This window comes from Caretta caretta, chromosome 14 (assembly GCF_965140235.1).
Source record: "Caretta caretta isolate rCarCar2 chromosome 14, rCarCar1.hap1, whole genome shotgun sequence".
In the NCBI taxonomy this organism is placed as follows: Eukaryota; Metazoa; Chordata; order Testudines; family Cheloniidae; genus Caretta; species Caretta caretta.
This window is the reverse complement of record NC_134219.1, coordinates 36683367-36697908: the sequence shown is the minus strand read 5'-3', so window position 1 is coordinate 36697908 and position 14542 is coordinate 36683367. Positions and strand designations below refer to the sequence as shown.

The 14542-nt window shown below is 47.9% G+C and overlaps 1 protein-coding gene and 1 pseudogene across 1 annotated transcript; both read right to left on the bottom strand.

Annotated features, from left to right (window-relative positions):
• Positions 1-1831: 1831 nt before the first annotated feature.
• LOC125621484 (olfactory receptor 2B8-like) lies at positions 1832-2797 on the bottom strand. Its single transcript, XM_075119732.1, has one exon. It carries the CDS (start codon positions 2795-2797, stop codon positions 1832-1834), a length of 966 nt encoding a protein of 321 aa, XP_074975833.1.
• Positions 2798-9036: 6239 nt separating this feature from the next.
• On the bottom strand, positions 9037-12928 carry LOC125621485 (olfactory receptor 2B8-like; annotated as a pseudogene).
• Positions 12929-14542: the final 1614 nt, after the last annotated feature.

Sequence of the window (14542 nt, the reverse complement as noted above, 5' to 3'; positions counted from 1 at the left end):
CTACTGGTAGAGAAACACTCAGCTCTATAGACTATGTCTATTTCAAGGCATCCCGCCACTGGGGTTGCCATTTCATTAACTGCTGTTACATGTACAAACTGTGTATTTGGTGTATGGTCGGCTCCTTATCCTTCAAATATTTTTGAAAATGCAACTCGGTTTTAGTGGTTATTTCTGAGCCAGTATCAGACAAACAGCTGATCTTCACCTCAGCCATAAGTACTTCAGCAGTTAGTCTCCAAATGCTCACTCACACAAGTCCATAGATATGCTGGCACTGTCCGAGATCCTATCAGCACTGTATGCAGACTGATTTTCCACCAAGGTCAGGCCTAAGAATCCTTCTGCCACAACTTGGCCTTCTACTGTAGATGGGCCACTCATTCCTGATGCCCCTTTGGTTTTGAGTACCTGGGGCTCTGGTCTCCTTCTCAGGGGACATTCTCAGCTAGTACACCCTGGCCTTTCACAAGTGTAGTAAATGTACCTTCCCTGGATATCCTTCAGCGGGGATCTTCGGGATCCTTTGGCGTACAAGGGGAGATTTTACCTTTCATCACCTCAGTCATTACTTTCAGCATCACCCACTGTTTGTTCGCCAGTTTCTGGACAGCTTCTTTTAAACTTTCCAGTGTTAACTGTGTTTGGGGAAAAGCCTTTTCCCCAGTAGCTGCATTACCTAGGCCTCCACTCCGTGTACAGGGGTTGGGCTTGGCCATCTCCTCCACAGGATCTTGCTCTAATTCAGACCATGTAATGGCAGCTGGCAGGAGTTCATGGAAATTCTTACTGGGCTCTTATTTAAACCTCTTCTTCATCTCACAGTGGAGGGAATCATCCCGGAGCCCCAGCCCTAACTATGCTTTCAGGACCATATCCATGTCCGGAAGTTGTTGTGGGTCTTAGCACTTCACCTGACTCATTCTCTCCCGGAGCTCATATGAGTAGGCCTGAGTGGTCAATGTGTCAGCTCATAGAATTCCTTAAGTCTGGTTCAAATGGACACTTTGTTTCCATACACCTTTTAAGAGAAGCTGAAATGTCTTCTCTACATCTGGCTTGTCAGCTGTTGCCATGAACTTCACCGTGGATCTGGCCTGGACTTTGAGATACTCTTCCACAAAATCCACATGATCTTCTTCAGGTACTCTCAACACCCATACAGCTGCCTTCACTGACTTAATCCAGTCTTTGATTGTGATGTCCAATAGTTTTGTTCAGAAGGCACTGAACTCATATAACTTCCTGTCTCATGGAATATGGCCTGGATCTCACCTAGGGCAAGGACTGATTCTCACTGTGTGTGCAGTGCCAGGCACAATGGGGCCCTGATCTCAGCTGGGGCAAGGACTGATTCTCACTGTGTGTGCATCACCAAGCACAATGGGGCCCTGATCTGAGCTGGGGCAGGGACTGCCTCTCCCTGTGTGTCTGGGCAGCACTTGGTACAACCCTGAACTCAGTTGCAGACTCTTTTCTACCACAGTAGAAAGCAATAAGAATAATCTCTTTGGGCAGGAGAACAGGTATTGTTCCTAGAGGTCCACCAAGGATGGTGTTTGGTTGAATTGGAAAGCAGAGGGCAGGGGTGTTGTGTGGGTGCAAGATGGGATGTGTGAGATGGGAGAGGGGTTGCATGGGGTAGGAGAGGGAAGGCAGGTTGTGGGGCAGATTAGGGCAGGTTTGTTCTGTAGAGTGGGAGAGGACAGAGGGTTTGTGTGGGTGGAGAGGGCCGGGGCTGTGGGGAAGGCAGAAGGCTCCACATGGGCAGCAAAGAGGCAACAGAAGCCATAAGAGGCACAGATGGTTCTGTGCCAATTGTCTATCCAGCTCAGGTCACCTGGGCGGTCACATTTCTCCCCAGTGCCCTCCACAGGGCCCTGTGCACCTCCTTGTTCCTCAGCGTGTAGATGAGGGGGTTGAGCATGGGGGTCACCATGGTGTAGAAGAGGGAGACCATCTTGCCTCGGTCCTGGGAGTAGCTGGATGGAGGCTGTAGATATGTGGAAATGGCCGTGCCATAGAAGAGTGACACCACGGCTAGATGGGAGGAACAAGTGTTGAAGGCCTTGAGCCTGCCCTGGGCCGAGTGAATCCTCAGCACAGCGGTGCTGATGTAGCCATAGGAGACCAGGATGAGGCCCAGTGGAACCAGCAGCAAAATCACCCCGCTGGCGAGGAGCTCGGCCTCATTGGCAGAGGTATCGACACAGGCCAGCTTGAGCAGGGCCGGTACCTCGCAGAAGAAGTGCTCGATTTGGTTCCGCCCGCACCGGGGCAGCTGCAGCGTCAGGATGGTCTGCAGGATGGAGTTGCCGAAGCCACACAACCAGGAGGTGGCTGCCAGCTGCAGGCAGAGGCGGCGGCTCATGATGATTGTGTAGTGCAGTGGCTGGCAGATGGCAGTATAGCGGTCGTAGGCCATGACGGCCAGCAGGAGGCACTCGGTGCCGCCCAGAGAGAGGGAGATGTAGAGCTGGGCCACACAGCCGGCCCAGGAGATGGATTTTTGGGTGCTGCGGAAGTTCACCAGCATCTGGGGACCAACGCTGGTGGTGTAGCAGAGGTCCAGGAAAGAGAGGTTGCTGAGGAAGAAATACATGGGCGTGTGGAGATGGGGGTCTCGCCATGAGACCACGATGATGGTGGTGTTTCCAAGCAAGATCATGGTGTAGCAGGTTAAGATGAGAACAAAGAGCAGCAGCTCAAACTGCGGCCGGTCAGACACCCCTAGCAGGATGAATTCCCCCAAGGAGCTTTGGTTTCCATCTTCCCGTTCCCCTTTGCCAAGTATCATCTGTAGGGGCCAGAAAGAATAAGGGTGAAAACTATCCCGCAGCAAGGAGATTTGTGATAATAGGTGCTAGTGTTCAGTGAATGGATTAGGGAAAGGCTGGAATCTCTAATAACCTGGGGCTGACCCGGCTACAGCACTGCATACATTTATGCAAAGGTCAGGGAAATCTCTCATCTCTCTGTCTGCAGTGTTGTTGTAACCGGGTCAGTCTGAGGATACTGGAGAGATGAAGCGGATGAGGTAATATCTTTTATTGGACCTGTTACCAACAGTTTTCAGAACTCACAGCAGGGGCAACTTAACTGTTTCACTCCAGGTGGTGTCAGGAATAAATCAATGGGAACACAGAAATTCCACCTGATGAAAGATTAATGCATGTAAGTGGGCTTTATCTAAAACTGCGGTTTATTAGATTTAATCGCACACAGACATAAGCAACAGGTTTAAAGCATCCCATATATTTACCTAAAATCTGGAACGGTATTTAGTTATTAGCAGTGGGTTCTCAGTGGCCAGTTGCTCATCCACCAGTAAGAAAAGGTGTCAAGAAAAACATCTCTCAAAATGGCTTCAGAGGACTGCTCCAGAATACGCTGTATTCACGAGTCTTTTATAACTTCCACAAAACACATAGGTCATAATGGCCTTTACAAAATCATCACTTTTCCTAACTTTCAATAAACTTCTAATATCAGAGGTGCCCAGACTCCAGGTCTTCCAGCCACGAAGGTTTTCAGTCTCGCTTATTGACCTTTCTTTCCCCTCCTCCCATTCTGGTTAGCAGAAACTCCCAGCTAGTTTTCACTTTGCCTCTAAAAGCCTGTTTTGCATTTAACTCTTAACTATGTGGTGTTCTATTTTATTAACTCACGGTGGCTCAATGCACATAATATGGTTGCAATTACCTTGATTGCATTCTGGGGTACACACATCCCTCAAATCCAGGGGAACAGACAAGCTTCCACTGGTGAGAGAGAGAAGCTTTTGAGCTCACACAGAGCTCTTCTGCAGGTCTGGGAAATGTACTCAGAGTGTCACAGCTAAATGCAGCATGAAGAAGATTTTTCAGCACAAGTAGTTAAAACATATTTCAATGGCATTCATGTTGAAGTGGCCTGTAACATGCTTCCAGTCACAGAGGGGAAAGGAGGGGGGGGAGAATACGTTGATGAGGGTGGAGTTAGTGGGATATAGATTTTGTCTCTATTCAGTCCATAATTTTTAGTGTCCAGCAAAGTTATGAATTTAAGCTTCCAGGCTGATCTTTTGAAGGTGTTGTGCAGGTTTGCTTTAAGGATGAAGATTGATAGGTCATATATACAGTGATTGCTTTGTGACAAGTTTTCACCCACCAGTGACAGGGTGTTTTTGTCTTCTATCATTTTCCTGTGTGAGTTCATTCAAGAGCATAGTGATTGTCTGGCTTCACCCGCATAGCTGTTGCTGGGGCACTGGAGGAGATATACCACATGTTTTGATGGGTATATTTTAGAGTAATGGATCTTGAAAACTGTGTTTTGGATGGTGTTGATCATCATAGAAATGGAAATATGGCTGCAGGTTTTGTGTCTGTTGTTCTGGCAGAGTCTGGTACCACTGTGAGTTGGTGTATCCTGCTCCGTGGCGGCTTGCCTCTGATGCTGAGCTCGGAGAGTTGTTTGAACACCAGAAGAAGGGGCTAAGGAAATATTTCTTTCAGGATGTGGACCCCATCAAGTATGTGTTGTAAATTCATAACTCTGCTAGACACTAAAATCATGGACTGAACAGGGATACTGGATTTATGGCTTATTACAACAATCTGTGACCCACTCAGCCCCCTCCTCCAGGTTCTCCCCCCACCACCTTTCCCTCCATGATGGGGGAGATGAGTTAACTAGAAACTTTACCTTGAATGGTCCCTTGAAATACGTGTTAACTATTTCAGCTTCTGTTCCTCTTTGTACTTAGCTGTGACACTCAGAGTACCTTTCCCTGCTCTGTGTAAGATCAAAACCTTGTCTCCATCACCAACAGAAGTTGCTCCAACAAAAGATATCAGGTCACCCAACTTGTCTGTCTGTATTTCTAAGACACCAGTCAATATGATACCAGGCACTGTACATAGCTAGCATTCATAACATCCTCATTCAGTCTCTTCTCCCCCCAGGTTGTACATTTTCAACTTTTCCCCCATCCTCACTTTCACCTTCATTCCTGTTCTCCCACCTCTCTCCTTCCCTCCTCTAACTCTGTTAGTGTCACCCAAAAGGGCTAAGAATTTTACAAATACATTGGGCTCCCTGACAGGAGCATGGGCACCTACAGAGGCTTTTATACCTCTGAATAAATAGTTACATCTATAAATGTGAGACTTGGAAGGGAAGAATTGGGGAAAGAGAAATCTGAGTGAGGAAGAAGACAGGGAGGAAGATACAGTCGATGATAGTTGTCAGCAACGCTGTTTGGCCATTCTTTCAAAAATGGCTTGTGGCCTGAAAGATGAAGACAAGGAGTGAAGATAAGTAGAAAGGAAACAGACTCCTCAGCAGCACAATTGATAGGAGTTAGTTAAACTTGTTGGGTCATTGGCTATTGTTTCCAAAAAGCCGGGATGAGCTGGGGAGGGGCTGTGGGAGTGATGGAAAAGTGAATCTGGCAATTGTTTTCTGCCAAATTTACCCTCAGTCCCACATAATGTAGTGATGGCCCTGGGGTGATGGGAGTATGAGAGGAATGATGACACGGGAACAGTCTAGAAGAGATTAAGGTGAGTGAGTGAGTGAGTGAGTGAGTGAGTGAGTGAGTGAGTGAGTGAGTGAGAGGGGAGGGGCAGATCTTATCCCCAAGGATGGTCCGGGGATAAGTCCTGGGCTGGGGACTCTGGAGAGCTGGCTTCAGTACCCAGCACTGACACAGACTCACTGGGTGATTTTGGGATAGTGACTTTGTCTCTCTGAGTCTGGGGTCCCATCTCTAAAGTGAGAACAATAATCTTCCTTTTCATCCTCCATTTATCTGTCTTGTGTATTTAGATTGGAGCATGGATTGTGTGTCCCTCATTTACTGTATGTCTGTGCAGCGCCCAACACAACGGGGCCCTGATCTCCGCCTCTCACTGTGTGTCCGTGCAGCCTGGCAATATGGGAACCTCATCTCTGTGGGGGCTTCTAGGTTCAACTGTAATATAACTTGTTGGTACCCACTGAGGATCTGCTCCAGAGAGAGACTGGGAGAGAAAGAAAACTTTAGGAGGAAAGCAAAGGGGGAGGGGGGGAGGGGTGGTTAAAAAGAGAACTGCTCCTGATCCTCCAGTGAGATCCACCACTGGAGTTCCATGCACCCGCCGGACTCCCACCAAGGCTCTGTCCAGCCCTCAGTGCCAGAGGATCCGAGTTCAGATTGGGGCCCCAGCATCTGTGCTATCGATGAGCCCATGCTGGAAACAACCCAGATTTTGGAGATGTGGCAGTAAACATCCATCCATCCTAATCATCATAACTTCCCTGGTCAGTCAGTCTGTCTGTCTGTCTCCATTCATTGGGCTGTTCCCATTCATTGGGCTGACTCACCTCCATTCACCTCCGGCTCTGCTTTCTTCAGATCCCTCCTGCCTGAACAGCTCTGGGCTGTTCAGAAGCTCCGATGCCAGGGCAGAGTCTTAGCTGCGATCCCTGATCCCCTGCACTGAAACCCCCCCTGTGCTTGCAGAGCCCAGAGATGAGGCAGCCCCAGGCTGAGGGGCTGAATGTCTAAGGGGTTTGAGAGGAGGGGGGTAAGGATACCAGCTAACTCTGTCCACCTGCTGTGTGGGCAGCACACCTACCTCTGGCTCTGGAAACTGAGAGGATCCAGGTGTCATCCCACCTGCTGCTGGGTCCTCGCGGGTCTTACTGGGAGGAGAATGAGCCAAATGTGATCATTAGCCGGACACTCAGAGTCAGTGTTGCATGGTCATGGGGTCCCCAATCTGGGCAGCCAAACCTGCTCGGTGTGCAAGTGAGTGGCCTGGAGCTGAGACAGAGCCTCCTACTACGTGTGCCCTTGCCAGCTGGGGATGCCCAAAACCTGTCTCAGTGGGAAGGGGCTCCTGAGAGCCCAGCGACTGCAGTGCTAGGAACATTAGAAAAGCCAGAGATGGGTGAGAGAGAGAGTTACTGAGTGTGTGTGGGCTGACGGAGGCTAGGCATGGATGGATGGAAATAGAGAGTGGGAGTCAGAGAGAGAGAAGGATGGACATGGAGAAGGAGAGGGAGAGAGAGAGAGAGGTGAATTGTTAGAAGGACAGAGAAAGACAGAGAGAAGGCTGGACAGGAAAGAAAGAGCGAGATGAACAGAAGAGGAGAGAGAGCTGAATAGATGCAGAAACATATGGTTAGAAAGACTACTGGATAGCCAGACCCCTCTACAGCCATCCGCCCCTACCCCTGCCCTGGTGTCTCTGAGCTTACGGGGATGGTATCTCTATGTGTCTGGGTGGGCTGAGATCTGAAGCGTGGCCAGGAAGGGCCCCATGTCTCAACTGCAGGTGTCTCCTCCCACACAGCTCAGGATCTCTGTCCCTGACTCTTAAGGGCCATGTGGTGAGGAGGGAGACAAACCTTTATGGTTGTCAGAGCTGGAGAGTGTGGGGAGAGTTTCCTCCCTGCATTATCCCCAAGGGGCTGGCACTCAGCTGGTGATGTTTGCAGAGCCCCAGGGAGCAGGGTTGACAGTTTTGTGGGAAAAGCTAGTTCAGGCCAGGGGGCTCGTAAATAACAGCTTAACCCTAGTTTATACCCAGAACCTGGAAAAAAATAATTCCATCAGTGTCCAGCAGCATAGAGCAAATCTTTTAAACCTTTGGATACCTGCATTTACACCTGATGAATAGGCTTGTTCTACACCCTACAGTAACTTGACAATGACCTTTTGCAGAATGGCATGGGGTACTGGAGTAACTGGACAGTCACCTGGTACAGAAGGGTATGGGGTACTGCAGTAACTGGACAATGACCTGGTGCAGAAGGATATGTGGTATTAGTCTGGCTGGCCAAGGATCTGGTGCCGAGATATCCAGCCCCTGTCTGTGACAGAGGAAAGTCTGGGTTTGGTGCAAATTGTCCCTCGCAGTGTCAGTGCCCTGAGACATCATATCCCCGGGCTCCTCATTAGGCTTCAGAATGCGACATGCTGGGCATTGTTAGCATCTTGGCTCCTGGCTCCAGCTGGGGGATCCAGCAATTGAAATTCTGGGCGTTATTAAAAACGCATGCTATTTTTGACACGGCCTTCGATGAGCCCCCTTGTGGGGCCATTAAAAAGTTTTCTGTTCCAGATTCCAAAGGGAATGTAAATGAGTCGAAAGGGAGCCGAACTCGAGCGAGTCCCATGAGCAGGAGGAGAGCTTCTGTGTGCATTTCCAGTGGTAAAGGGGGCCCAGAGATCACAGGTGTTAGCATGATCCTGTCACTTGTACAACACTAAGCAATCAAACCTGGTTCAGGTTTTTGAGGACGGAGACCTCAGCCGGCTCATTTGCATGGGCAAAACACTAGCAAATTCATGCCAAAGTTTGGAAATGTATTGAATCAGATACACCAGAGGAAAAAGAATTTCACCACAAGACATACATCAGTTTGAATCTGCTATTGGCTGGTTCTGAGAACCAAACATAACCCAAACTTTTCAAAAGGCCTTTTGCAGAGAGGATAGCAATTAGACTCTCTTCTTTTGTCAAACAATCCCTTATAGTGGGGAAGAAAGGGTTTTAGTTCAGTTGATGGCTGTGACTGGTGGTCACCTTTCCTGCCTTTAACAAAACAGAGAGACACAAGAGTTAGGACGGCAGTACAGCTTTTCCCTGGATAAGAAGTGGCTGGTCAGTCGTAGCATCCAGGACAAGTATACTGCTCTAACTCATTAGACCCCCACTCCCCTCCCACAGCAGGGGAGAGAACCCAGGAGTCCTGACCCCTAGTCCTGTTTACTACCTGTCTCTACAGGGAGGCTAAAGGATCTAGCAGTAGGGAAGATTGTTAGTAAGTGAACTGATCTTGTGTATTTAGTGCTGTAGGAAAGGGATTCTATCTCTGGCTCTGCAGAATCGTGTGTAGCTGGGTCTGCATTTCCTGACTGAGCCGCAGATATTCCCCTTGTGGCTTTACCACTGGCATCCACCCCCTGGTTTGTGAGAAAATCACCGGACAAGTGTGTGACTCATTCTCTGCATGGGGAGGCAGCTCCTCCTTATCCAAGCATCCAACCATTGCACCAAATCCTCAGTGGAGATTGGAGAAAAGACCCCACCCCTTTGTCTGGGCCTTGATCTCTTTTCTAGGAAGTACTAGATCCCTCCACTCCTCCTCTGAGCTGACTGGCCTGTACACAAAGACCTCCATGGCCGTCTTGCAGATCTCCTGCATCTGGTGAAAGCTAAGCTGGTGCCTCCAGGCCTGGGAGCAGGCCTGCCACCCCACAGACCTCTCGATGTCCACGTGCTGGAAGACCTGGGACATCCAGCAGGCCTGCAGCATGAAGTCCTGTAGCGTGGCTGCCTCACACCGGAAGAGGGAATGGAGCAGGTCCCAGGCGGGCCCCTGCAGCAGCTCCGGGCTGCCTCTGGGAAGGTGGTGGCAGATATGCTTGGCCAGCTCCATCAGGTGGAAGACTTCAGGATGCTGCCTGAAAAGCTGGCCAGCAAAGTGGAGCCCGAGCGCCAGCTGGAAAGGAGGAGCACATGGGTCCTGCCAGGAGTGGATGGCACGGTGCCGTACCACCAACACAGCCAAAAGAGCAGGAGCACTGATGAGAGCAGAAGCACCTGATTCAGGATGGTGACTCTGGTGAACATCCAGCCCAGGTGGCGAAGTAGCTGCAGTTTGACATGGGAAGAGGGAAGAAGCACCAAAACGATCCATATCTGAGAATTAAATAGAGAGGGGGCAATGTTGGTGGGGTTTTTAGATCAATATTCAATCGGAGGGATTTTATAGTAGGTGTATTTCTGGTCTGCGCTGGCTGGATCTGGTGCAGAGAGATGACTCTCAGATGCCCACATCGCTCACTCTTCTCCATGCAGAGCCAACTTTGTTCGTGGATGGATCCAAGGAAGGACACAGTGTGGTGACCAACACCATCTTTTTCATGCTCTTCTGACTTCTGGGGCTCATGGTGAGTGACCTCTGGTTTCCCAGTCCCAGCACCATGTGTGGACATGATCAGAGAGATAAAAATGCAGACAAGCCAGCCAGTCCCAACTCATTTCTCTGGCTCATGTTCTCTTTCTCCAGAATAGCCTCCCCAGCACCCTACACAGGACCCTGTGCACCTCCTTGTTCCTCAGCGTGTAGATCAGGGGGGTAAGCATGGGATCGATGATGGGATAGAAGAGGGAGACCATCTTGATCCGGTCTGGAAGTAGCTGGACGGAGGCTGTGAATATGTGGAAATGGGTGTGCAGTAGAAGAGCGACGCCACGGCTGGGTGGGAGGAGCAGCTGTTGAAGGCCTTTAGCCTGCCCTGGGCCTAGAGAATCCTCAGAACGGCGGTGACGATGTAGCTGTAGGAGACCAGGATGAGGCCAGGCAGCACCATCAGGAAGAGACCACTGACAGCAAATGCCAGGGCCTTACTGGCAGAGGTGTCGACACAGGCTGGCTTGAGCAGGGCTGGCACCTCACAGAAGAAGTGGCCGACCCAGTTCCGGATGCACCGGGGCAGCTGCACCGTCAGGATGGTCTGCAGGATGGAGTTGCAGAAGTTGCACAACCAGACGGTGGCTGCCATGTGCTGGTAGAGGCGGCGACTCATGACGATTGTGTAGCGCAGCGGCTGGCAGATTGAGACGTAGCAGTCGTAGGCCATGACGGTCAGCAGGAAGCACTCGGTGCCAGCCAGTTAGAGGAAGATGTAGAGCTGCGATATGCAGCTAGCCCAGGTGATGGACTTGTGGGCGCTGCGGAAGTTCACCAGCATCTGAGGAATACAGTGCTGGTGGTGTAGCAAAGGTCCAGGAAAGAGAGGTTGCTGAAGGAGAAAAGCATTGGGGTGTGGAGACTGGGTTCCAGACACAAGGTGACGATGATGGCCAGGTTCCCCACCAGGTTCAGGACGTACAAGACCAGGAAAACCAGGAAAAGCAGCATCTCCAGGCGTGGTTGGTCAGAGACCCCCTGTAGGATTAACTCCCACTGGGAGCTCCCGTTCCCTCTTTCCTCCTGCAGGGAGAAGGGACAAAGATAAAGATGAAAGGTGCCCCAACAGCCATACACAGGAGGGTCACATTCAAGGGCAGCCCCATTTACTCTGAATGAACCATTCTCACTTGTGACTTTGTCATAGAAAATCTGGGCCAATTGGGTGACAGGTAGGATCCTTCTGCCAGGGAATGGCTTTGTCACAGAAAAGTGATTCTGTGGCACTTAGTGACAAAGGAGGATCCATATGCCAGGGAATCAAAGTGTCCTAGAAAACTGAATCTGTGGCAGCTGGTGGGAGTAATAGGATACATGTGCCAAGAAATGCATCTGTCATTGAAAATGGATGCTTAGATTGTAAGCTGTTTGCAACAGGGATCTTTTGTGTTCTTTATTTGTGCAGGTCATGGTTGTGACTGTGTCTCCTAACTATGACTCCAGTTTTATTCTTATCCGTAATAATAATATGCCAAGAAATTAAAGCATAGAGTAGTGGATCTGTGGCAATTGATGGCAGTCATAAGATACTGTAACAGGGCTCCCCTGCCTCCCGAGAGCCCCCTCATGGCCAGGTTAGCTCTGTGGTGGCTAGCCTCTCTTTCTCCTCTTCAGGACTCCTTAAGAAATCCACACAGTCTGTCTCATGCCTAACAGCCTCACTGCCTGGGGCTCATTCAATAACAGAAACAGTTCAAAAGAATCCTCCAGGTCCAAAAAGAAAGCCCATCACAACAACACAAAAGTTTATATTCAGCTTTGCGGTCTTCTACCACACCCGGGTTCTTCTTCTGTCCCAGTCGCCACTTCATGAAGCTACCACTCCCAGCCCTTCCCAGCTGGAGCTCAACTTCACAGCTTCCACCTCCTGTTCCCTTCCCTGCTGGATCTTTATCAGGAACATTTGTCCCTTGTCAGGCCTTGTCAAGGCTGTTAATGAGCCAGAGGTGAGTGGGAGTAGTTCCCTCATAAAGGGCTCAGTCCACCCTGTGACACATCTGAATGCCAAGAAACAGAGTTGAGAGACAAGGTAGATGAGATAATATCATTTATTGAACCAACTTATTTGGATGGAAGGGACAAACTTTCAAGTTTCACAGCTCTGGAGATGGTAACCAGAGTGTTCAAGTTAAATACAAGACGGGACAGATAGTTATGCATGTTGCAGGTGCCCATTTAAAATGAAGTGGGCAATAAATATGAAGTAGGAAATTTAACACCTCTGCAGTTGTCAGACAATGGAAGGTTAGTAAGCAGCAGGGTGTGTTACAAATTGTTGTAATGGGCCGTAAAACCAGAGTCTCTCTTAAGTCCAGGGTTTTCAGTGTCCAGAAGACTTATGAATTTAAATTCTTCAATGTCATCTTTCGAAGATGTTGTGCAACTTTCTTTTGAAGCCTCCAACATAAGTTGGTCCAATAAAAGAGATTACCTCACCTACTTTGCATTGCTCGTATCCTGGGACCAACCTGACTACAACAATACTTCGAACAAGTTGTCATGGTAAAGTGCAGCTGTGGCAGTTGGTGGCAGTTCTAGGATATGTATGCTAGGAGATAGGCAATGAGACAACCTACCCATAACAGAAATTTCTTCCTCAGTGCAGACAGTTAGAGGCTGACTTATACCCTGAATCATGGGAACATATATTCTTTAAACATTTGAATCCTCGATAGTGTATATGATGAGGTAATTTCAACGTGCAATGCCCATCTCAGAAACTTCAAGGAAAAATGCTTTTAACTCAATTTTAACCTGAACTCTGACCCTTAAAATAATTTGCAAATTTTGTATCTGTTAGAAAATTTTTGAATAACTCTCATTAACTGTCATGCATCTTATAAGTAATTTTTGTAGCAGCCATAGAAACATTGTATGTCATTAAGTTAACTTCTAATTTACCATGGAGCTCAAGACCAACCTCGGTGAGGAAGCGACGTCTAGCATAAATGCCTAATCTTTCCCTGGGTAATGTCATGGAGTATAAGTAACACAGGTTAAATTTGGGTCATGTTAAAAAGTATTTCTATTTATCTGTGTTACCTTTGTTGCCTTTTAGTTTATTGGACTTGTCAATTCATTATAAAACATTAACAACTAACCATTAATGATTGCTATGGTGACACCTAGAGGCATTCATTTAACACTGCATTTCCTGGATGTCAGAGGTTTTATCTACCATCCCTACCAATCTACAGACCCAGAATCCAAACCCAATAACTTTGTAACCATTCAATTTTGCATCTGGTTTTTGGTGCCAGACACTGGATGAAACCAGGGAAAGTCCACTGGTGTCCATTTCATGTGGTTTCTGCAACTGGTTTGTTCCCCAGATCTGCTCAGTAAAACATTATAAGCATTGGCAATTCTTAAGTGGTAATTTTTTGCAGGAGGATGTATGTCAGGGTCCTCATGACCAAGCCCCAAATTTGCACTTCTAACTGCACTCTGCTCCTGATGTGGCACAGAAAATTACAGGGTAATCTATCTATTTGTCTCCATTTTAGATCACTTTGAAAAACTGGCTGATAAACTGAAATCTACCAACCTATCTGTCTACAATCTATGGCTGAAAGGAGTTAATTATATGGAAAGATGGAAAGAATTTAATTTGTGTAGGTTGTCTAAGTGATTATCTTGATTAATTAATTAATTAATCATAGTAATAAATAATATTAATAAATAATATAATATATTATGCATTAAGAAAGATGTGGACAAATTGGAGAGAGTCCAGAGGACAACAACAAAAACGATCAAAGGTTTTGAAAACATGACCTATGAGGAAAGGCTGAAAGAACTGGGCATGTTTAGTCTAGAGGACAAAAGGCTGAAGGGGGACCTGGAAACAGTGTTCAAATGTGTGAAAAGTTGTTATAAAGAGGATGGTGATCAATGGTTCTCCATGCCCACCAGAGTGGGACACGAAGTAATGGGCTTAGCCTGGACTAACGGAGATTCAGGTTAGCTATTAAGAAAACTTTCTAAGGGCAAGTCTACACTTAAAACGCTGCGTTGGCTCAGCTGCTCTAAGCCTATTGGAGAGAGCTTAGAAAACCAGTAACTCACTTGTCAATACTATCATGACGAAATGTGTGTAGCAACGTTCTACTTAAAGTAATAAACATAAGAAGAAATTAGATCTGAAATGCATTTACCAAACAAGTCTGGGTAAAGCAGTTTCTTGAACACAAAGGAGTCTAACCAGGTGTCATCAGAGTTGATGGGCAACCACCTATCAAGTGGCCAGTCTTAGACAGGGAAGTGGGACAGGAACAACCCTATCTGCATTTAAACAAACAACAGCCTGGCACATCTTTCACCATGAGACTCCTTGTCTCTGTCCTCACAGCAGGAATGTACTTTATCTAGGCATAACCCTCAATAAAATTCATTTCAAAGGGGGACTGGACAATAAAAGTGAGGGGCAGAAACACCCGAAGGTTTCTCTCCCTATCCATCTCTCTCTCTTTCCCCTAAGAAGACAAAAGAAACAGCCTTTGGACTTTGGGAGCAGATTTTGGCCTGAGAATTGGCTCAGCAATGTTACTCAGAGCATATGGTAAGGGTTTTCACCTTGAGCCAAGTCTGC

Bases quoted from the DNA above. Each gene is read 5' to 3' on its own strand.
- LOC125621484 (XM_075119732.1), bottom strand. From the start codon at position 2,797: ATGATACTTGGCAAAGGGGAACGGGAAGATGGAAACCAAAGCTCCTTG.